The sequence below is a fragment of the Coregonus clupeaformis genome, unplaced genomic scaffold, assembly GCF_020615455.1.
Source record: "Coregonus clupeaformis isolate EN_2021a unplaced genomic scaffold, ASM2061545v1 scaf0027, whole genome shotgun sequence".
Taxonomy (NCBI): Eukaryota; Metazoa; Chordata; class Actinopteri; order Salmoniformes; family Salmonidae; genus Coregonus; species Coregonus clupeaformis.
In genome coordinates this window covers 233,847-258,036 of record NW_025533482.1, presented here as the reverse complement: position 1 = coordinate 258,036, position 24,190 = coordinate 233,847, and the positions used below count along the sequence as shown (strand labels likewise).

The window sequence follows — 24,190 nt, the reverse complement described above, 5'->3', positions numbered from 1 at the left end:
CAATCATCTTGAAAAAAATGTATACTTAAAAACTGGAAATCAACCAATCCTCCAAATGCTTTATTATCTAAATGTTGAAAGTGCGTAGGCAACAAAGAGAAACAAAATGGTGCAGTTTGAGGCCATGTGGCTGAGAGTGATGAGAGTGCTGGAGATGGGGGTGTGAGCAGGTGGATCTTGGTAGGGGTGATGTTATCTGTATGTTGTCATTTGTATATGGATGTTAACCTGTATGAGATTAGGGCTTGAGCTGCTTCCCCATAGAGAATGATAGAGGCCTCTAGTGGCCAAAAGGCCATTTTAGCATGACCAGCGCGATTGAGGGCTTCCACCATGCTTCCGCCATTTTAAAGTAGTGGGGATTCCTATGGGTTGTAGCCTCAATAGAGCTGCCCATGCTGTCACAGATGATATAATGGCACATATATAAAAGAGGAGTCCTCTATCTCTATGTGCTTGCCATAAAACAGCTGCATTTCTATACAGTCTGTTCACTCATCAGTAGTTATGAAGTAGAGGAGATGAGGAAACAGGCAACAACAAAAAAACAGTGAAACAAATTAACAGAAATAACAGCTGTCACGCTAACCTGTCCAACAAGTACTGTAGCAACTAAGGGGACAGATCAAGTTGGTTGTTAAGTCATTAAGTCAAACTGTAGGACTCAGGATAAACATTTAATGATTAAAGAGGCATATTGATATCTTCTAAACGTTTCGTGGTGCACCAAGTAACAGTAACATTTTAAATAGACGGTGCAAGAAAGAGCATTTTGCTAGAAAGATCATTATTTCTGTACATATTTATGAACATATATGTATTGAGAACATTCCATTTTGTTTAGAAAACACTCTGTTAGAATGCTCCATTAGTTTAATCCATGTGACATCACTCCTGTGACCACATAACTCAGTAGAGGAGAAAGTACCTAGAGCAACACAGTTTTTAGGCCATTATAAATGTGACTCTGTAAAACCTACATTTTTTTAAGAGAACTGCGCCACTACAGACGGGATGCCGCAATTACATATTTGGATTATTGCACCTCACTATTGCACCACTATTTTCACTGTTTACTTCTTTGTAAACTATCCATAACGGATACATTTCAGGTGGTTCTTGAAGAAGTGGTGGGCTAGTTTGTCTTCTATGTCTTTTGATTGTTGATTTCGGAACGATGAGTACTTTGTGTTTTCAATTTCGGGTTGGTGGTCGATGCTGACATGACTACAGCTGGCAACCAGCAAACTGCCCAACCCATCCATGAAGAACTCTGAAACAGACATATGGACAGGGAAAATGGAATGGACCAAATATGAATTACCAAAGACAGAGCAGTGCCTTAAGCATAATAACAGCAACATGTTCATAATAATCTATATAAAAAATTGACTTCTTCAAAACTTACCACACGTAACCCAACAACACTGAAACTGAACATCACTCTCGAGTTTGTCCCTCTGTCTTTCTTATTGACACAGCTTTCCAGATTTCCTATTGACGTAGTTTACAGACTTGCTGCAATCTGTCGATGTGCCGTTGAGCAAGGACTTAACCCTAATTGCTCCTGCAAGTCACTCTGGATAAGAGTGTCTGCTAAATGACTAAAATGTAAATGTAAAATGTGTGCAACTGTTTTTACTTGGGTTTTATCTGCCATCTTAGCATAGGATGAACTTTAATGTCCCTGGTGGGAAAATTCTCTTAAGACACACAGTGCTGCTATATACAGTACAAAATAGATTGACTGTACATTACACACTCAACATTATACATATATTATACGATACCTCTGTCATACACATTGTGCACTTCTCATACTGTTTATGCATAATACATATTGGCCAAGTCTCCCTCCTAAAATAATCAAGAAGGAGAAAATAAATAAATACAGTGGGGGAGAACAAGTATTTGATACACTGCCGATTTTGCAGGTTTTCCTACTTACAAAGCATGTAGAGGTCTGTCATTTTTTATCATAGGTACACTTCAACTGTGAGAGACGGAATCTAAAACAAAAATCCAGAAAATTACATTGTATGATTTTTTAAGTAATTAATTTGCATTTTATTGCATGACATAAGTATTTGATACATCAGAAAAGCAGAACTTAATATTTGGTACAGAAACCTTTGTTTGCAATTACAGAGATCATACGTTTCCTGTAGGTCTTGACAGGTTTGCACACACTGCAGCAGGGATTTTGGCCCACTCCTCCATACAGACCTTCTCTAGATCCTTCAGGTTTCGGGGCTGTCGCTGGGCAATACGGACTTTCAACTCCCTCCAAAGATTTTCTATTGGTTTCAGGTCTGGAGACTGGCTAGGCCACTCCAGGACCTTGAGATGCTTCTTACGGAGCCACTCCTTAGTTGCCCTGGCTGTGTGTTTCGGGTCGTTGTCATGCTGGAAGACCCAGCCACGACCCATCTTCAATGCTCTTACTGAGGGAAGGTGGTTGTTGGCCAAGATCTCGCAATACATGGCCCCATCCATCCTCCCCTCAATACGGTGCAGTCGTCCTGTCCCCTTTGCAGAAAAGCATCCCCAAAGAATGATGTTTCCACCTCCATGCTTCACGGTTGGGATGGTGTTCTTGGGGTTGTACTCATCCTTCTTCTTCCTCCAAACACGGCGAGTGGAGTTTAGACCAAAAAGCTCTATTTTTGTTTCATCAGACCACATGACCTTTTCCCATTCCTCCTCTGGATCATCCAGATGGTCATTGGCAAACTTCAGACGGGCTTGGACATGCGCTGGCTTGAGCAGGGGGACCTTGCGTGTGCTGCATGATTTTAATCCATGACGGCGTAGTGTGTTACTAATGGTTTTCTTTGAGACTGTGGTCCCAGCTCTCTTCAGGTCATTGACCAGGTCCTGCCGTGTAGTTCTGGGCTGATCCCTCACCTTCCTCATGATCATTGATGCCCCACGAGGTGAGATCTTGCATGGAGCCCCAGACCGAGGGTGATTGACCGTCATCTTGAACTTCTTCCATTTTCTAATAATTGCGCCAACAGTTGTTGCCTTCTCACCAAGCTGCTTGCCTATTGTCCTGTAGCCCATCCCAGCCTTGTGCAGGTCTACAATTTTATCCCTGATGTCCTTACACAGCTCTCTGGTTTTGGCCATTGTGGAGAGGTTGGAGTCTGTTTAATTGAGTGTGTGGACAGGTGTCTTTTATACAGGTAACAAGTTCAAACAGGTGCAGGTAATACAGGTAATGAGTGGAGAACAGGAGGGCTTCTTAAAGAAAAACTAACAGGTCTGTGAGAGCCGGAATTCTTACTGGTTGGTAGGTGATCAATACTTATGTCATGCAATAAAATGCAAATGAATTACTTAAAAATCATACAATGTGATTTTCTGAATTTTTGTTTTAGATTCCGTCTCTCACAGTTGAAGTGTACCTATGATAAAAATTACAGACCTCTACATGCTTTGTAAGTAGGAAAACCTGCAAAATCGGCAGTGTATCAAATACTTGTTCTCCCCACTGTACATATATACATTTAAAAAAGTATCCCTCCTAATGGAGATCTTCAGACCTTAGCGGGACTTCCTGGATAAATAAAGGTAAACATTATTTATTTTTTTAAACGCCCACCTGAATGCGCCACTCTCTTCAGCCGGGGGTCAAAGCCCACTTTGAGCACGGCATCGGTGCGACCAAGGAATAAGTTGACCACCCCGCTGGTGAAGGAGCAGGTGGGGAAGCCTGGAACAGGTTGGTATTTCACTGCACCATTTCTGTTCAGACAACCCCCGTCCTCACCATTACCCTCCTCGTACACCAAAGAGAAGTAGAACTGGCCGTGGCCCGCCACAGAGCCGCCCACCTGATCACAGGAGGCAGAGAACAGAGCAGGTTCACATGTAGTAATAATAATAATAATAATTCTTCATTTAATTTGTAAAGCGCATTTCTCAGACCCAATGCGTAGAAAAAAAATACAATAGAAACAATCCAAAACACAGAGAACATAGCACTTTTTTTTCTTCATAAGACTGTATCTAGAACCTAAAAGGGTTATTCTGCTGTCCCCATAGGAGAACCCTTTGAATAACTATTTTTATTTATAGGTAGAACCCTTTTCAGTTCCATGTAGAAACCATTCCACAGAGGGTTCTACATGGAACCCAAAAGGGTTCTACCTGTAACCAAAAAGGGTTCTACCTTGAACCAAATTGGGTTATCCTATGGGGACAGCTGAAGAACCCTTTTGGAATCCTTTTTTCCAAGAGTGTGGAACACAGACAACAAACAAAGCTATATTCACGTGTTGTCAGATCCAGAGGACATGAGAATAGAATTCGCAGAGGTCCTTGAAAGCTTTTCTGAACAGCAGGGTATTGAGCTGTGCCTTAAACGAGGACAGAGACTCTGCAGCCCTAACAGTGTATGGAAGTGTGTTCCACAGCCGCAGAGCCGCACAACTGAAAGCCCTGTCACATAGTTATTAGTCTGCTGAAGGGCTGCTGAAGGGAGGTGGACCTGGTGGAGCGAAATGTGCGTGTGGGGCAGGAGGGTAGAATGAGGTCAGACAGGTACTTGGGTCCAGAGTTGTGGATAGCTTAGTCGGTGAGAAGCAGGATTTTGAAGTCGATGTGTGAGCGTATAGGGAGCCAGTGGAGGTTGAACAGCACTGGAGTGATGTGCTCGCAGGGTAGGTGTGAGGACACGTGCAGCACAGTTTTGGACATATTGTAGCCTGTTTAGGCACTTGGCAGATGTAACAATAAACAGGGCATTACAATAGCCCAGACAGGATGAGATAAAGGAGTGGATGAGTCGCTCAGCTGCAGGCTGTGACAGCATAGGTTGTAAACTGGCAATGTTCCATAGATAGAAAAATGTGACTTTGGTCAGACTTTTGATGAGGGCCTCAAAACGAGAGCTGGTTGTCAAGTATCACACCAAGGTTTTGAACCTCACTGGAGGGGAGGACCTTGACACCATCAATATCGTGAAGAGAAAGTGTTGGTTGAGAGTTGTGTTACCACTGAATTCCAGCCCCAGTCTAAGCAAAACAGGTAATACCTTTTCTAGCCTGGTGACAGATCGGGGATCAGGTTACAGTTACTCTGCTCACCACGTCTAGTTCTGGTGTGGCCTCCATCACCTCCACCAGATTCTCGATCTTGGTTTTGTCTGTGAACAGGAAGTCGTCATCGACCCAGATAAAGTACTTGGTAGTGACCTGAGAGACAGCCAGGTTCCTGCCAGCAAACCAGCCCTTTGGGAAGGAAAATGTCCTCAAAATTACTTTGTAGCAGTGCCTATCTGTGATAAAAACATCCTATAAAAAAAAGAATGGTAGACTTGTTAATTGCAGAATGTGTTCCCGACTCAATAGTTCATCATCAAAAGTCTTTGGGTGCAGGGTTCTAAAGGCATACAGATGTAGGATCTTAATTTGACCAGCAAAGGGATTTGAAAGTTTAGTACATAATGTTGCTTGATCAGTGGTTAGGCTATTAGCTGGCCAAAATTATGCTACATAAAAAGTGCAATACAGTTAATATTACCATGTGTTAGCACAGGTTTTCAGTGAATTTATGTAAGTCACAAAGCTTATCTGTATTTCCTGCGGCGCAAGAAAATTCCCAGCAACAGTGATCAAATTAAGATCCTACACCTGTATACGATAGGAAAGGAAACCCTGCACTAACTGAAATATAATGTTCTTTAGCAGCTGCAGTTGTCTAACAAATGGACGGGTTCTGGCGACAACTTCTTTAGCGGTTGGAGAACAATAGGCATGCACCTATTATTTCTAGGTGATGTCAAATTGTCATACTGCTTTTCTTCATATTTAACATTTATTATGTACATGATAAAAATTCAAATTAAATTCCACAACATATTCACAACGGTTGGCATGATTGTACACTGAGTATACAAAACATTAAGGACACCTCCTCTTTCAATGACATAGATTGACCAAGTGAAAGCTATGATCCCTTATTGATGTCACTTGTTAAATCCACTTCAATCAGTGAGTACGTTTACATGCACACTAATAATTGGATATTAAACTGATTATGGCATTAGGCAGATTCTGCAATAGCCATGTAAACACCTTACTCTGCTTATCTTAATCGGCGTAAGGTCAAAATCGAAGTAAGCATACGCCGATTAATACACCTTGTTTTCTGAGCAATCTTTCGAATTATTAGGACATATAAACACCTTAAATCAGCGTTCCAGAGGTATTTGATTTGCGCATGTGATAGCACCAGCCGAGCGAGCCTCCCTCTTTAGCGCGAGTTAAGTGTGTTCGGAACAACTGAATGTATGCCTCTTAGAAGTAGTTCACATACAAACTTTATATGTCCGAACTCAGAATAAAACATGCTTCCCAAAAATAACATGCTCGCTGTGGTAGAACGTTTATTTTGATTGGCGATTGTCTGCATTTATCAAAGTCGCATTAGGTAGCCTGATTTCAGGTGTGTCCATGTCAACAGGATTGTTAGGGAAATCTTTAGGGGGGGCTGGTGGGAGGAGCTATAGGAGGATGGGCTCATTGTAATGGCTGGAATGGAATAATTTGGAACGGAGTCAACTGTGGTTTCCTTGTGTTTGATACCATTCCATTAATTTCATTCCAGCCATTACAATGAGCCTGTCCTCCTACAGCTCTTCCCACCAGCCTCCACTGCAGCCAGCCTCCACTGCTCAGTATACTTTGACAGTAAAAATAAAGTCTGATTCTGACATGGTTAGATTGATGAAAGCAATTTACATTACTGGAGTTAGCAGAATCTTTTTTAATACCACACAAATGACCGAAATGACAGGCTACCCTGACACTGACAAACAATAGTGATTTTAGCTATATTGTTACAGAATAGCCTTTTTAACCATTGTAGCACAAAAACTACAACCAGTTTCTATGTTGATAAGGCTAATAAGAAAATATGTAAAATGACTTGAATATGGCAAAGGTGTAACAATTTGTATTTGCACCAGTAAGTGACTGAAATGAATCCTACAAATATTGATAATTGAAAAATATCTGCATTTCTTTCAATTGCGGTTTTGTCACAGTACCTTCTAATGTCTCCTGCGTGGCTGGTGAGCATTGTGAAGGGAAACAGTCTTACCTTTCAGGAATGGGGTCATAAATTAAAGTTAGAACGAAAGTTAGAGCGAAATGTGTAGGAAGAAAACCAAAACCACTTAACTGCTGATAGCTCAGATTGACAGCGCTCTGACCCAATGAGAATGGGGGTGGGGGGGCAATCATATTTCAGTGGGGTTCCACCCCTGACACCCCACTGACAACGCACCTGTCCACATTGTAACCGTTTGCATCTACACATGGTAGTAAAATGTCTCTTAACCGTCCACTGTGTCTGCATCCTAGTGCCTCCCTGTATGCAGAATATTTGACAGCTATTCTTTCTAAATAGTATTTATTTTAAGACATATTGATGCCATAAGTCAATGGCATCACCTGTCAATGATTTTAGAGGGTGGGATAATGATGATTTAAATGGTTTCACTGTCCAGATCCGTCTACACTTGTAGGATATCCAAACACAATGTGTGTCTACCTCGGGAGGTGGTCAGGAAGATCTGATAACAATTAGATCACAATTAGTCTTTTAATCATCTACACCAGTCTAAAAATGTGGCCACAATAAGAATGTGGACAAGATCAGGACAAAGGACGCATGTTACAGCCAGGTAGGCTGTGTTTACACCGGCTGCCCAATTGTAATATTTTTTTCCACTAATTGGTCTTTTGACCAATCACATCAGATCTTTTCACATCAGCTCTTTTTCAGAGCTGATATGATTGGTCAAAAGACCGATTAGTGAAAAGGAATGATCAGAATTGGGCTGCCTGTGTAAACTCAGCCAATAAAAAAGGGCCTTTTGTTTCAACAAAAGCCACCATGAAAGAGAAACATTTCTGTGACGTCATTTAAATAAACGTGCATGCTTACGAAGGCTGTTGCCAAAACCTGTTCATTTGTTTGCCTGCTGCTGCTGATAATGACAATTCAAATTTCTCAAGGCTTTGGTTGTTGTCTGCGTTCTTCTAAAAAAAATATATATTCAATTCCAGTGTGGCCGACTGGAGTTTGTTACAGATGTAGGATCTTAATTTGATGACTATTTTGTTGCTGAGAATTTTCCTGCACAGCTAACATTTGTAATTTGCACTTTAAAACTTCAGACTTAATTTTCCCTAACAAAAAAATCATCAACCCCTAAAAAATGTCCATTAATTATAATCCACATTTCCTATTGCTGCAGGATTATTTTCCTGCTGTAGCAAACTGGCTCAGATTAAGATCCTACATCTGTAAGTGTAGGTCTATGGCAGGTTGCCCTTATTGCACTGATCTGCTCCAGGAGACAAATACATACACCAGAGTAATTAAGAAATGCACATGTCACAATAATTGACAATAACATTTCGATAAAATGTTATTTATATTCCTTTCAACTCAGAAATTCAATCATACATGCTCAACATGTACAGTGGGTAAAAAAAAGTATTTAGTCAGCCACCAATTGTGCAAGTTCTCCCACTTAAAAAGATGAGAGAGGCATGTAATTTTCATCATAGGTACACGTCAACTATGACAGACAAAATGAGAAATATTTTTCCAGAAAATCACATTGTAGGATTTTTAATGAATTTATTTGCAAATTATGGTGGAAAATAAGTATTTGGTCAATAACAAAAGTTTCTCAATACTTTGTTATATACCCTTTGTTGGCAATGACACAGGTCAAACGTTTTCTGTAAGTCTTCACAAGGTTTTCACACACTGTTGCTGGTATTTTGGCCCATTCCTCCATGCAGATCTCCTCTAGAGCAGTGATGTTTTGGGGCTGTCGCTGGGCAACACGGACTTTCAACTCCCTCCAAAGATTTTCTATGGGGTTGAGATCTGGAGACTGGCTAGACCACTCCAGGACCTTGAAATGCTTCTTACGTAGCCACTCCTTCGTTGCACGGGCGGTGTGTTTGGGATCATTGTCATGCTGAAAGACCCAGCCATGTTTCATCTTCAATGCCCTTGCTGATGGAAGGAGGTTTTCACTCAGAATCTCACGATGCATGGCCCCATTCATTCTTTCCTTTACACGGATCAGTCGTCCTGGTCCCTTTGCAGAAAAACAGCCCCAAAGCATGATGTTTCCACCCCCATGCTTCACAGTAGGTATGGTGTTCTTTGGATGCAACTCAGCATTCTTTGTCCTCCAAACACGACGAGTTTTTACCAAAAAGTTATATTTTGGTTTCATCTGACCATATGACATTCTCCCAATCCTCTTCTGGATCATCCAAATGCACTCTAGCAAACTTCAGAGGGCCTGGACATGTACTGGCTTAAGCAGGGGGACACGTCTGGCACTGCAGGATTTGAGTCCCTGGCGGCGTAGTGTGTTACTGATGGTAGGCTTTGTTACTTTGGTCCCAGCTCTCTGCAGGTCATTCACTAGGTCCCCCCGTGTGGTTCTGGGATTTCTGCTCACCGTTCTTGTGATCATTTTGACCCCACGGGGTGAGATCTTGCATGGAGCCCCAGATCGAGGGAGATTATCAGTGGTCTTGTATGTCTTCCATTTCCTAATAATTGCTCCCACAGTTGATTTCTTCAAACCAAGCTGCTTACCTATTGCAGATTCAGTCTTCCCAGCCTGGTGCAGGTCTACAATTTTGTTTCTGGTGTCCTTTGACAGCTCTTTGGTCTTGGCCATAGTGGAGTTTGGAGTGTGACTGTTTGAGGTTGTGGACAGGTATCTTTTATACTGATAACAAGTTCAAACAGGTGCCATTAATACAGGTAACGAGTGGAGGACAGAGGAGCCTCTTAAAGAAGAAGTTACAGGTCTGTGAGAGCCAGAAATCTTGCTTGTTTGTAGGTGACCAAATACTTATTTTCCACCATAATTTGCAAATAAATTCATAAAAAATCCTACAATGTGATTTTCTGGAGAAAAAAAATCTGAATTTGTCTGTCATAGTTGACGTGTACCTATGATGAAAATTACAGGCCTCTCTCATCTTTTTAAGTGGGAGAATTTGCACAATTGGTGGCTGACTAAATACTTTTTTCCCCACTGTATTTTATGTCCATCATCTATTCACATTGAATGTCCACTTTGAGGTTTTCAATTTGACCAAAACCAGCTTGTACCTGTGCTGGGGGCATGATGTACTGCTCAATGTTGGGGCCGTTCACTTTCTGTGGCTCCAGGCTGTCGTCGGCGATAATGATTTTGATGTCCTTGTAATAGGTCCTTATGCTACTGATGAGGACCTGCAGCTCAGTGTATCTCAGAAACGTCTTAGTGACGATGGTCACCCGGGAATTGATATCTGCAACGAGAGATCATCTCTGGTTTAATGCAGCGACATCCTAGATCCTACTGCAATTGGAGGTGGACGTGTCTATTTGATTTGTATACTGAACAAAAATATAAATGCAACATGTAAAGTGTTGGTCCCATGCTTCATGAGCTGAAATAAAATATCCCAGAAATGTTCCATACGCACAAAAAGCTTATTTCTATCAAATTTTGTGCACAAATTTGTTTACATCCCTGTTAGTGAGCATTTCTCCTTTGCCAAGATAATCCATCCACCTGACAGGTGTGGCATATCAAGAAGCTGATTAAACAGCATGATCATTACACAGGTGCACCTTGTGCTGGGGACAATAAAAGGCCACTCTAAAATATGCAGTTTTGTCACACAACACAATGCGACAGATGTCTCAAGTTATGAGGGAGCGTGCAATTGGCATGTTGACTGCAGGAATGTCCACCAGAGTTGTTGCCAGAGAATGTAATGTTCATTTCTCTACCATAAGCCGCCTCCAACGTCATTCTAGAGAATTTGACAGTACATCCAACCGGCCTCACAACCACAGACCACATGTAACCACGCCAGCACAGGACCTCCACATCTGGCTTCTTCACCTGCAGGATCATCTGAGACCAGCCACCCAGACAGCTGATGAAACTGTGGGTTTGCACAACCGATTAATTTCTGCACAAACTGTCAGAAACCGTCTCAGGGAAGCTCATCTGCATGCTCGTCGTCCTCACCAGCGTCTTGACCTGACTGCAGTTTGGCATCGTCACCGATTTCTGTGAGCAAATGCTCACCTTCGATGGCCACTGGCACACTGGAGAAGTATGCTCTTCATGGATGAATCCCGGTTTCAACTGTACCGGGCAGATGGCGAGCGGTTTGCTGAGGTCAACGTTGTGAACAAAGTGCCCCATAGTGGAGGTGGGGTTATGGTATGGGCAGGCACAAGCTACGAACACAATTGCATTTTATCGATGGCAATTTGAATGTACAGAGATACCATGACGAGATCCTGAGGCCCATTGTCGTGCCACTCGCCACCATCACCTCATGTTTGATAATGCACAGCCCCATGTCACAAGGATGATAATGCACAGCCCCATGTCGCAAGGATTTGTACACAATTCCTGGAAGCTGAAAATGCCCCAGTTCTTCCATGGCCTGCATACTCACCATTTGTCACCCATATATCACCCATTGAGCATATTTGGGATGCTCTGGATCGACGTGTACGACAGCGTGTTCCAGTTCCCGCCAATATCCAGCAACTTCGCACAACCATTGCAAAGGAGTGGGACAGCATTCCACAGGCCACAATCAACAGCCTGATCAACTCTATGCAAAGTACATGTGTCGCGCTGCATGAGGTAAATGGTGGTCAAACCAGATACTGACTGGTTTTCTGATCCACGCCCCTACTTTTTTTTTTAAAGGTATCTTTAATATCTGTATTCTCAGTCATGTGAAATCCAGAATTAGGGGTCATTTTAAGGTTTTATACAAAATGTCTGCTAGTGGTGGTAACCAATATTGATAATTCAAAAAGATATTGATAACTTTGATATTGGTTTATTCTCCCTGTTAACCTACACTATTATGTAAAAAAGCATACATATGACTGTTCCTGCATCCACAAAACCATCTCACCGACCTCACAGGCTGTCACATTAGGAAAGTCTGTTTAATAATAAGTTACCAGACAACCGGCAGAGTAAGTTGAAATTCAATTTTATTTAACTTCTGGCTTCCCAAAGACTGTTCCGTTTTTTGCAAGCTAATTACTAGCAATGCTGGTGAGTATGTGTATCAGTTTTCCGACGCCAAACCCACCACTGGTGCGTGTGGCCAAAGAGCTCTATTTTCTTGTCATCTGACTATAGCACCGCCTGGAGTTTGGCACAGCATTGGCACTTGGATTGGAACCGGTGCTATGGTCAGATGTCAAATTAGAGTTATTTGGCCACGCACACCAGTGGTGGGTTTGGCATCGAAAAACGGAAGTACTGTATATGCAGAAAAGTTCCTCATATCTACTGTAAATATGGTGGTGGATCTTTAATGTTATGGGGCTATTTTTGCTTCCACTGGTCCAGGGGCCATTAAGGTCAATGGCATCATGAACTTTACCAAGTACCAGGATGAAGGATATCAAAGATCTGTAAAGATTCTGTATGGAGGAATGGTCTAAGCACCCTCCCAATGTGTTCTCCAATCTCATAAAGCATTTTAGAAAAGGTCTCAGTGTTGTTATTCTCGCAAGGGGAGGGTGCTTGAGTGTTGAAAACAGAGGTGCCAATCCTTTTGACCCCTATCTTTTTAACTTCTAAAACAAAATCTCTTTCTCTGAGCAATTGTATTACTATAAAATTACATAATTTCTCTCTTTTCTTGCATACAATATACAGCAAATTAGTATTTTAATTATTTATTTTATAGTATTTTTTGCTCATCTTTATCAAGGGTGACAATAATTTTGGACCTGACTATGTCAATACACCAGCGTTGCTGATAGCAGCTAGGTGATGGCATGTTGAAGTTGGTAAGCCAGCAGGGTTTGTGGAGCTCATGAGGAGGATGCTTAATGCCACACTTTTCAGGAAGGGAGTTAGTAGGGTTATGGAATGTTGAAGTTGGCAAGCTGACAGCATGTTTGCTCTGCTTTCATATTTTCATTATATGAGGGGTGATGTCATATTTCTTCCTAATGGTACGTAACAATAGCCCTACATTTTGCGGTTTAAAGACACCCCCATTTGCATATTCCCGTAGAAGCTTCACGACCAAAAACAACGAATTAACAATCACATCATCTTTAGTGTACCCTTTATTTCTATCCCACCAGTCTGATCCCGAGCCTTGATCCTACCCCTATGGTTGATTAATTCTCCCCAATTTCACTTTCAGATACTGGCTACATTACAAGGGAATAAAGGGGGATCTCACCGTTTCCTATGTCATATAAAACAGGCACTGATGGCTGCTGGATGACAATAGGGAAGACAGCCTCATGGTGTTCAAACGTGAAGTGAGCTGGTGAAAGAGCAGGGAAGGGTGGTGTCATATGATGGTCTCAGATCATGTAGAGAGGAAGACATGGGTATGGTAGGAAACCTGGATCTACGGCCTTACCCAGGTCTCCAGTCCTCATCCGGTACACAGTGCTGGTGTAGGTCATTCGTCCCAGAAGATTGTTGAGGTCAGATAGGCTGGTAGACTGGACAGTGATCTCTTGCTCTCCCTGTCCCTCTTTGTCCCCCTCTCCAAGGGCCTCGATGGCCAGGACACCACTGGACACACTCAGAGTCACCTGCAGGTACATAACACCATAGCATTTTCATAGACTGAGGTCAAAGGTTGAGAAGATGGACCATCTTCCCCTTCTATGGAACTTATGTGACTGTACAGTTGTTGAATCAATGTGGTTCCTGTTAGCATCTGCATACTTCTTTATCTAATCAATTAAGTTCCTCAAAGGTGTATTAAAACAAAGTTGTGTTGTTAGAAGTTAGATTGAACCAGAACAAGGAGCACAGAACTTGTAGGCATTTCTGTCACTGTACACAAATGTGAAAAATAGATGAAGTAATTTGTTCTACATGGTAAAACTTTAATTTGAACATGTGCCTTTAATATTTGTGTAACTGTCTGTGGATAGGCAGTTAGCTAGCTAAAAGATTTGAAATAACCTTGTCAATCCTGTTCATATCAGTGCGGTCTCAAACAGACATACCGTAACTGAGGAATGACCCAGTGGGGAAAAAACGATTTACTGCGAAAAGGAAAGGAAGAGAGGGAGAACCGGTGTGATGGTACTGATGATTTGTTGCCACAGATGGTTTGTTTACATAGCAGGTTAGGAACTGTGACGTCACGAGAGGCTACACAGCTTTCAGCGGGATTGCTCAAGTAGTGCAAGGAGACAAGGTTCAAACAAAACAAGGAATTTATTATAGGTCTTGGGAAATTAACGAAAATATAACAAAATTCTGTTCTCTTGTGGCTCTTTAAGGGTTAACAGTTCAGGGATGTCTCTTCCACATCCAAAATCATAATTCTCACTCGCTCAGATAACTTTTCCCCAGCCTTACTGTAGTCCACGTTGCAGCTAGTGGCCAACCCAGCAAAAAGTCCTTCCAAATGTCTCTCACGTATTTCCACAGGTGCATATATCCAAAGGTGAGTATTTCCCAAAGGTAAGTATCTCCAAATCCTTATATTCCTCATGGAAGTGGACGTGCAGCACTCTTGTCCTCCAGAGAGCCCAGGTTGGAGACTGTGTCTCTTCCCTTCCCAAACCTTCAGCTCATCAGCTCCTCATTTGTTTCAGCTGCGTGGGAAGATTGGCCATAGAGGGGTGGAGTTCCCGACCCTACCAGCAGATGGAGCCATAGCTGTCTGGGTTTGCAGCCACCTCAGGGGGATGTAACGTCCCTCCAGGACACAGCCTCTCGTGACATCACAGAACATTAACGTGGCAAATAGGTTAGGGAAAGCGTTAGCTACATTGCTACAAACAAAGCCGTTGTAGGCCTTCTCCATCTAGCCACAACAGTAGAAACGTATACAAACCATCTGTGGGACAAATCAGGAGTATCATAACACCGGGACTAAAGTAACACAGGGCGAAAGTAACATGTCCATTTTCTCAAATAACACAGAAGCTGTAATGATGTAGTGAAGTCAGCACGTTCCTAATGCGGAGGACGACCTCCCTACAAAAAAGCTGCCAAATCCGGCCAGAAATGTTTTTTGGTTGTAGAGCTGTGCTTACATATGTCGTTTTCTTAACCCATCTAATGACTAAACAGCATAGGTTTTAAGTATCATGCTAGCTAGTCTTGGGTGTTAGCCTGGAAGAAGTTACAGGAGAGACGGGTGGGACGAAATGTCAACTGATGACCTGGAATAAAATAATTGTTTAAGCGCTGGCCATTGTCTCCTTTAGTTAAAATTACTTTCATAATGTTATCAAAATATCAACAAGTGACTACATTTTTTAAAATTACATGACATAATTAGAATTGTGCCTTTTTATTTTGATTGATTAGCTTCTCACAATATGCTTTTATCAACAGGTTAGTGGTCAAAAAAATATATCTATGATTCTGGGGGTCAATTACCTCAAGCCATGGAAATGTGATAAGCATGATGAGTTTTCCATTTGGGAAGAGAATAAATACGTTTATTCTATCAAGACACGAGGAGCACGCATGACAAAGACATCTGGAGCGCATCTGATTGGTAGGGCTAAACATGAATAGTCATTGAAAATTCCCATTAAAGAGATGATGGTTAATATAGCTTTTATGTGATCACTTTAGTCTGATTCATGTTGACGAATGGTTAATTCTCATGAATTTCAAAACCATATATTTATTTATTGAATCGACACAAACTAGAAACTATGGCTGATAGTACATTTGTTGAAAGTAACGAGCATTACAAACCAGAAAAATTTTAATAAGACATATTGTGCACTTTTGTCCAGCTGTTAATTTTCCAAGCCTGTGTTAGTTTAGACCTGCCTGGCAGGTACAAAAGTAGCATTGTGCTAGTTTCGTTCTCGTTTTATTTATTTTAATGTAATTTACCTTAGACATAATTACAGTTGCTAATGGTAGAGGACATATATACTGTAAGTTGTTTATCATAAAATATGGTTTCTCTAACTCTATCGATCTCTGAGTAAATAGGAAAAAAACGGTGTTACTTTCATCCCGGGACTACCCTACGTCAAGTAAACGCTAAGCAGAAAATGGTAGATATGACACCTGATGTAAAGAACCACCACCAAAAAGAGCAGGTAACTCTTAACATTAAGGGTAAAATTGACTTTGTTTGTATCCTGCGTTTGTCTGTACGATGGCCTTAGCCATAACATACACTGCATAATTTATGTCAATAAATATCCTTACTGTAAAGTCTTACCAAAGATTCCAATCAAACACCAACAAACAGTTGTTTATTACAACATGGGGAAAATAAGACCCTCAAGCCCATTATCCATTCAAAGCATTTCGAACCAACCTTGTAAATTTGTCTTTTTGCTGCATGGAGAGCTAAACCTGAAATAATATTTTTATAGAACAATTGAAAGATGGAGTTACTAATCTATTGTGTAACTGCTTTGCAAAGAACATACTATATACAGTTATTCTTTACTGATGATGGACGGTACATAAACAAATGGTTCTTGCATAGGCTACCTGGTATTAATGAAGAGGGACAACAGTGAACCCCTGGATTGGATACTGAAGAGGAGAGTTGGATTGAGCAAAGATGAGCCTGTTCAGACTGGAGCTTGTCCTAGGAGATTATCAAATGGTCCCATAAATGTTTCCTGTGTACAGCACCTAGGCCGTCCGCATGTGCATATTTAAGATATAACAAACAATTTAGTGGATATTCTTCCTTTCTTGAAATGGAAGAATATCATGTCCTGAAATGACCTGGTTGCCAGTGTAACGGAATTAAGAATGTGCAATAAACTAACTCCACAGTTAGCTTGAAATGTTGTTAAGGAGGACGTTCACGAGTGTTGCGAAGCAGAGGTCCCGAGTTCGAGCCAGGTATGAGCCGAATCGGGGAGAAAAGGGTTACTCGCTAAGCAAGCTACGTGATGTCCGTAACACCAGGTTACATTTGTAGTATTTTCACCCACCTGATATGATGCTTCTTGTACTCTTCAGCTCTTCGTTTGACTATGTCATCATACTGGTCTTTTGGAAGGTGATCTTTCAGTTCAAACACTCCGTTTCCCTGACAAATGCAATTGGGTTGTCTGGGACTGGTGGATGGTAAGGCTCTATTGATTCACAGGGACAAATCGAAAATAATCTACAAGAACTGGACAGGTTCCATTGCTGAAGATAGAGGGCCAATATACAATTTTAAAACTGGTACAGTACTTTATTGATTTTCACAATGGCAGAACTCTTAAAAACAAGTGTATTGTACCTTTACATTTTGAAATGTAATTTGAAGTGATTTCAGGCTTCACCATAACTGATGGAAGTCTTCAAACCAAAAGTTAAAACAAACAGCAGCTGAAAAATAAAATGTACCTTATTTGCTGAGGAACAAATTTATCTGTGTCTTCCTCTGTTGTGCAATAGTGGTGTATGAAGAAGGACATCACTGATGCTGACAGACAGAGGACAAGTGCCTGCTTGCATCTACCCATCTGTAGAAGACTGCCCATCTGTAGAAGACAAGAGCATCAAATTCTGACCAGGGAAGCAATGTAGAATCTTGAAGGGGCTACCCACTGGGAACAAACTGGTTGAATGAACATTATTGCCATCCTAAATATATATATTGGATTTGCAAAAAGTCGTCAACCTAAAGGAATTTCGTGGATTTCTTAACCTAAATCCAATGACAAGGTTCCACTTTTTGTTAATTTCACTTTTAAGTTTTGTTAGTTGACAACTCAATCAAATGTAAATCAAAACTAGACCTTAAACTGACGTCTGTGCCCCGTGGGTAATATGCTGTAGGCATAATAGCTCCTGCATATGCTTGCTCACTCATGAATTACAGCTCTGCTTCTAACCCTTCACTTCCCTGTGAAGGGTTAGTAGCAGCTAATCTTTTTGGGGGGCGGGGGGCAAAAGATTTAATCACCACGTTTCCAACCACCATTTTTATGCAAGTTTTCATGCAAATAAAGTCATACCATACTAAAACAAAAAGTAATGACAGCTGTGATGGATTCAGGAAGTTTCGGTACAATTTTATAAATGCCGACCGAATTTGTTCGTTGACATGGTGGGATCTTTTTGTGTCTGTAAAATTAATTATGCAAGAAATGGCGGTGGAAACGTCTTTATGCGCAAATATTGATATCATAACCATCTTGGAGTCAGGCGAGGATATGGTGTGTGGTCCTCCCACTACAACTCGGGAAACGGGTTGGGCCATCCCGGGTTTATGATTTGCGCAACATTGTCGCCTTCTGACCAACCCGTGGCAGTTGCTGTGGTGCGAGAGAGAAGCGTGCCTGTATCTCTCACAGAACCAGAATGAGATTAACTTTCTATGATATTTCCCTCTCTCTGCTCTGATACATGAGCCTGCAACATTCCATGGGTTATTTGAATCAGTAACGTTACATCACACACACGATCTCTAGCCAGTTGTGCACCCCATACTGAATTGTCAAAAGCCACGCACCCTCGTTTTCCGGTTAAGCGCACACACACACAGCATTGCTACCTCATTAATAATATATGTACTCACATGTCCAGGGTTTCTGGTTTTCTTTTATATTCCAGTATTGAATGACTGTCCCGGTCAGGAAAGTTATTTTTTGCAGATACAGTGCGGGCAGGCTAGCCTACATGATGAGATTATTATGGATAAGAGCGAGATTATTATATTGATCATCATTTCACCAGAATAAGACCATCAACACAGCATTTTCACCACCCTGTGAAGTTCATAACACATTTTATCTGTAGCCTAATAAACTGCATGCTTTCTTGAGTCATAGTGGGGGGACCACACAATACCATCGCGTGTTTAATATGATGGTTATATAAATATTTGCCGCATAAAGGCGTTTCACCGCCATTTCTCGCATAATTACCAACACAAAAAGATCCCACCTTGTCTAGTATATTTCGTTTTGTCGACATTTGGAAAGTTTACCGACAGATTTGCCTGTCATGTCATTTTTTATCCGACACATAGGCTACTTTACTCACATAAAAAGGTTGGATGGAAACCTGGCTAGTGAAACTCCGCGCACTTCTAGTTGTAGGCTACAATCTTATTTTAGGTTTGTGGTGCGTGGACCAAAAAGTCATCGTAATGAATAGAAAAAATAGCAAGTGTAGTGTAGGTTATTCGTCGGTGTTACCGTCAATCAAGGAGTCTGCTTAGGCTGTATCGTGTTCAAAGGCCTTTATTCAAACCACGAGGTTCCAGCGTAAGTACGGACACAATGTCCGGAGAACCAGACCCAAATAAATCTTGCTGTATTCTAACTCTTCGTCACCGCTCCCCCCTTTATATAGCCTTCCAAGAGTTGAATAGCTCCCTCTACTGTTCAATCCCCGTATCTTACCACCCACTTCCTGTCTGTCATATGTGACGTCACGCTAAAACCTTCCCTCTTGATAACAATAATCAACCTTCCATTTCTTCATGAAAAACCTTTAACAAAGACATAATTTTAATATACTACATATTCCCCCCTTCGAGACAAAACTAAAAAGTCTCGACAACAATAGGATTATGACCAGTAACAATTTATCTTATTGAGTATCTTTAACCTTAAACCAAAAACATTCTTCTCTAGAGTGTAAATACCTTTCTATGAAATAACTGTTTATGGAGTGTAAATACATTACTATGAAATATGAACAACTGTTTATGCAGTATGAATACATTACTATGACATATGAAGAAATCTCTATGGAGTGTAAGAGCGAAAAACTGTCTGGCAGCCATCTTTTCAGATATCCATCCATCAATCAAGACAGTAAAATTCTCTTACGGTCCCTCTGCCCCAGGCAACCACCTCGGTACTCCAGATAACCTCATAAACCATGTAAATACATTTGAAACTATAATACAATTAACTACACATGTAAGCCCCTGTAAACAAAATCCTATCCATAAACATCCATTGTACGGCTGGTCAACCCATTGGACCGGACAATGAAACTCTCCCTTCCTAGCCTCTCTGTCCCTAAGCATTCACCGAAATAAACAAAAACATCTAAGATCCTTACATGTAGTCAATAACATCAAACATCATTCTACAAAAATTAATACCTAAAAATATGACACAATTATGTATTACACATGTCTATATTTCATTGCAGACACTGGAATGTAGACCACTACACTTCATCTCCCTGTAGTCCCGACTTCCAATGGATTTGTTGATGGAATCGGCCACACCCTCCTTGTTTCATCTCCTCCAGTCATATTGTCGTTTCATATTGTCTTTGTTTGAGTATTTCAATCTCCACATGTCATCCAAATGCTTCTGGAAGAAAAAGAAAAAGACCAAACAGTATCTTTTCCAAAAAACACTTTCAAATTAAACATCAATATCCACTAAGACTATAAAACTGATATATAAATGATGCATGAATCACATAAACCCATTCCCCCCTTGATTCATAAATCATACTAAAAATCACACTAATATTGAAAAAAAAATTGAATTGAATTTGATATTTATCCATCAGTAGTCCATCTAGACCCCCTCGTCCATCTTCGTCCAGATCAGGAACAATCAACAACGGCATCTGAGTGTTGTCTCCAGGCATCACAACACCAACCCATCTTAATATCATAGCTTTTGCAAAGGTCAGTAACAAAGTACAAAAGCAAAACATGACACACAACGCTATCAGAGCTGCGACTAAAATCTGAACCATCACTGCTCCTATTGGGCCTAACTGATCTTGCAACCAAGACTTCGCTGACCATCCAGCTTTCTCAGATCTTCCAAATGCATCCCTGATATTCTTCAAGGCATCAATAACACTCGTGATATTATCGGTACTATCTGGGATCAAAGTATAACAATCATCCCCCGTCAGATTCATAGCCAAACATAAGCCACCTTGTCTTGCCAAAATATAATCAAGAGCCATGTCATGTTTCAACAACGTCAGTCTGTGACTTCTTTGAGCATTTGACAGAAGGTGAAACCCTCTTATTGTTTCATTTGCAAATCCCTGCAACGTATATGTAATATTATCAATATGATCTGCTAAGAATGTTACACCATACCATGGAAAAAGACCAAGTCCCCACTTCTCTCCCAGACTTATTCTCCAATGGTAAGCTTCAAGATTAGTAAATTTAGCCATGTCTCGTTTAACCCTATTTTCAACAGTAGTTTCAGATTGATCTGGGGTCGGTGCTACTCCTCTTCTTATTGTAAAAACCTCATATGGAAGCTTCAACGTGGACATGTAACAACACCCTTTCCATCCATAGGGTAAAAATATATATGCTTTATCACCACAAACCCACCAAATATCTCTAAAATTCCCAATAGTTGCATTGATAGGGAAAAATTGATCCATCACCATCAAAGTCCTGCCCTTCTTACTACCTGGTGCATAAAAAGTTACATTATATTTGTCACCTTTACCCTTTCGTCCGTGTTTACCGAACGTCAACATATACCCATCACAATCTGATATTCCCATGAACATACCATTTACCTCATCTGTATTATTAGAACAAATACAAGTTTTAGCTCTCACTGCTCTCACCTCAAATGCTTCAGGGATCACTGTCACCTGACTTTCTTTACCACCCACCATATTCACATAGGGAAATTCATTTAACCAAGAACACTTATAACTAGGCTTATACAAATGGTGTGACAACGACATGTCTTTATCTGTCAATACTCGTTGATGATACAACAGCCATCTCAACGCATAGGCCTGACACCCACCCGCCAATGGTTGAGCGATCGTCTGTAAAATTGAACCCCACGTCTCTGGTGCTGGAATTCTCAACAGACATGGACCCTCAAGATTCCTCACTGATCTTATAGCATGAGTTAATTGCTGAAACCAAAGATTTCTCCCTGCCCATTGATCTTTAATTTTCAAAACCGCCGAATCAAATCCATATGCTTTCCATTTAGCGTCTCTTTTCCCTACCGAGCGGGATTGATCAGATGTATCTTCTGATGTTAAGTTGAACCCAAAAACCCATCCTGTTCTTCCATGATATTATCCTGTACTATTTCAGATGAACCTATATTGTTTTCAATGACTACTTGCTGAGTCATTTCAGTTACATCGTTTACTTTTAGAAAAGTTGTTGTTGGTGTCGGTATCATACCTCCTACATTTGTTATTGCCGTCGTACCCCCAAATCCTTCCAAAGTCACCATTAAAGTAGTTGCTTTAGTTAATGTCTTTTGTTCTAACATTGGTGCTGACACTATTGGATCCCTTGTAATCGAATGCGATATATCTATGGCTTTACCAACTGTCAATGTTGAAAGAGTTAAATTGCTTCCCATTGTTGTTCTAACAGACTGACGTGTTGGTGTTATTGTTGTTACTTCATTCCTAGTTTTCGTAACGTTTTGGTCTGACTTTTCTCCTAACTGGTCTAGGCCTATTTTGTCCAATCGAATCACTAGCTTCTCCTTTAACCGAGTTGCCTTTGGTGATCTCTGCTGCTTCACATCCCACTGAAATATTCCCTGTTGCTTCTGGGACGTATTGGAAATCAATTTCCCCAAATCCTCCTTCCTTTCCATCCCCTGCATAGTCATCTCTGGCATAATCAGAAGTGTCATCATTATCAACGTTAATCCCAACATTGACAATCTCTCCCTCTTCCTGTTCTCCCCTATCTCCATCTTCTCTCTCTACGCGTGGCACCTCTTCTGTAGGCGCTTTAACACAATGTGACAAATGATACCACGTAGGAGACCCCTTAACCTGGACAGCTGTTCCAGTACTACGAACCACTTCAAATGGTCCGTCACGACGTTCGTTATACCACTTCCTCCTGAATACCTTTACGAATACTTTGTCTCCCGGTTGTACTGTATTCCTCTTATCCTCCTCAGGCGCCTTCTGCACCTCTTCTTGTCTTTGCCTGTCAGAAACATATGTGGACAACTTTTTATGAAAATTGGCCATATATGTAACGTACGCTCTCATTTCATCTTCCAACAGGGCCAAGCTTGGACCCTTTCCGCTTGTTCGCAAACAAGGCGTTGGCATCCTTCTTCCTGTTACCAACTCATGGGGTGTCATACGTAGATCACGTAACTCACTTGAGCGACACACCATTAGTGCTAAAGGAAGCGCCGCTATCCAGTTTAGACCTGTATGTTGACAAATCTTCACAATGCGGTTCTTCAAGACACCGTTCATTCTTTCACACATCCCCTGACTTTGTGGGTGATAAACTGCTCCAAGACGTTGCTTAATTCCCAATTTTTGCAACATCAATTTTACTGATTTATCCACAAATTCTCTTCCATTGTCTGAGGATATTCGATCGGGTAATCCCCACCTGCTTATGACCTCTTTACATAAGAACTTGGCAACCGACTGAGCATCCTTACGCTTGGTTGGACAAGCTTCCGTCCATCGTGAAAATCTATCTACAACCACCAACATGTATCTTTTCCCATCAACTGGTTGTATCATATCAACAAAGTCAATGACCAACTCACGCATAGGACCCCTGGGTGTAGGAATGTAACCTGGATGAACAGGTATCCCTCTTCGAACATTATTTTTAAGACAGATAGTGCATCTTCCTATCAAATAATCAATTTGTTCAAACAAATATGGAGCCCAAACACCATATTCCTTTGTGATCTTTCTGTGAACCTCCCCCCTCGCAACATGAGCTAAGCCATGTGCTTCTTGAATCATCAGACCTATAAGGTCTAGAGGCGCTACTATCAACCCCTCATGGTTTCTCCACAGACCGGTAGCATCTTTGACCGCTCCTCGGTCTAGCCATAGCTGTTTGTCGATCATAGAAGCGGCTTCTTGCATCAAAATTACATCTCGAAGCGTAATTTTGTCTTCCAAGTCCACTACATGAGTGACCAGAAAAACTTTTCCCAATTTATCCGCTCCTGCGACGGCTTTTGCAGCTTCATCAGCAGCTTTGTTCCCTTGTGTCACTCTTGACATATCTGTCTTGTGAGCTGCACACTTAGCTATCGCTATCTCTGTAGGTTTCATCATAGCATGCAACAATTTCATGATTTGTGCATGATGTTGTATCGGAGAACCATCCGATTTCTTGAACCCTCGACCTTTCCATACCGCCCCCAAACAAATGACATACACTATGTGCATATGCTGAATCAGTGT

At 41.2% G+C, this 24,190-nt stretch overlaps 1 protein-coding gene across 1 annotated transcript; it reads right to left on the bottom strand.

The window, feature by feature from the left end:
- Positions 1-104: 104 nt before the first annotated feature.
- On the bottom strand, positions 105-19,427 carry LOC121570555 (beta-1,4 N-acetylgalactosaminyltransferase 2-like). Its single transcript, XM_041882030.2, has 11 exons — positions 19,213-19,427; positions 17,414-17,550; positions 17,011-17,154; positions 16,567-16,655; positions 16,377-16,432; positions 13,479-13,656; positions 13,293-13,379; positions 10,171-10,352; positions 5,094-5,237; positions 3,608-3,839; positions 105-1,273 (listed from the first exon to the last, which is right to left on the bottom strand). The coding sequence occupies exons 2-11, from the start codon at positions 17,548-17,550 to the stop codon at positions 1,089-1,091; spliced, it is 1,434 nt and encodes a 477-aa protein (XP_041737964.1). The 5' UTR covers positions 19,213-19,427; the 3' UTR covers positions 105-1,088.
- Positions 19,428-24,190: the final 4,763 nt, after the last annotated feature.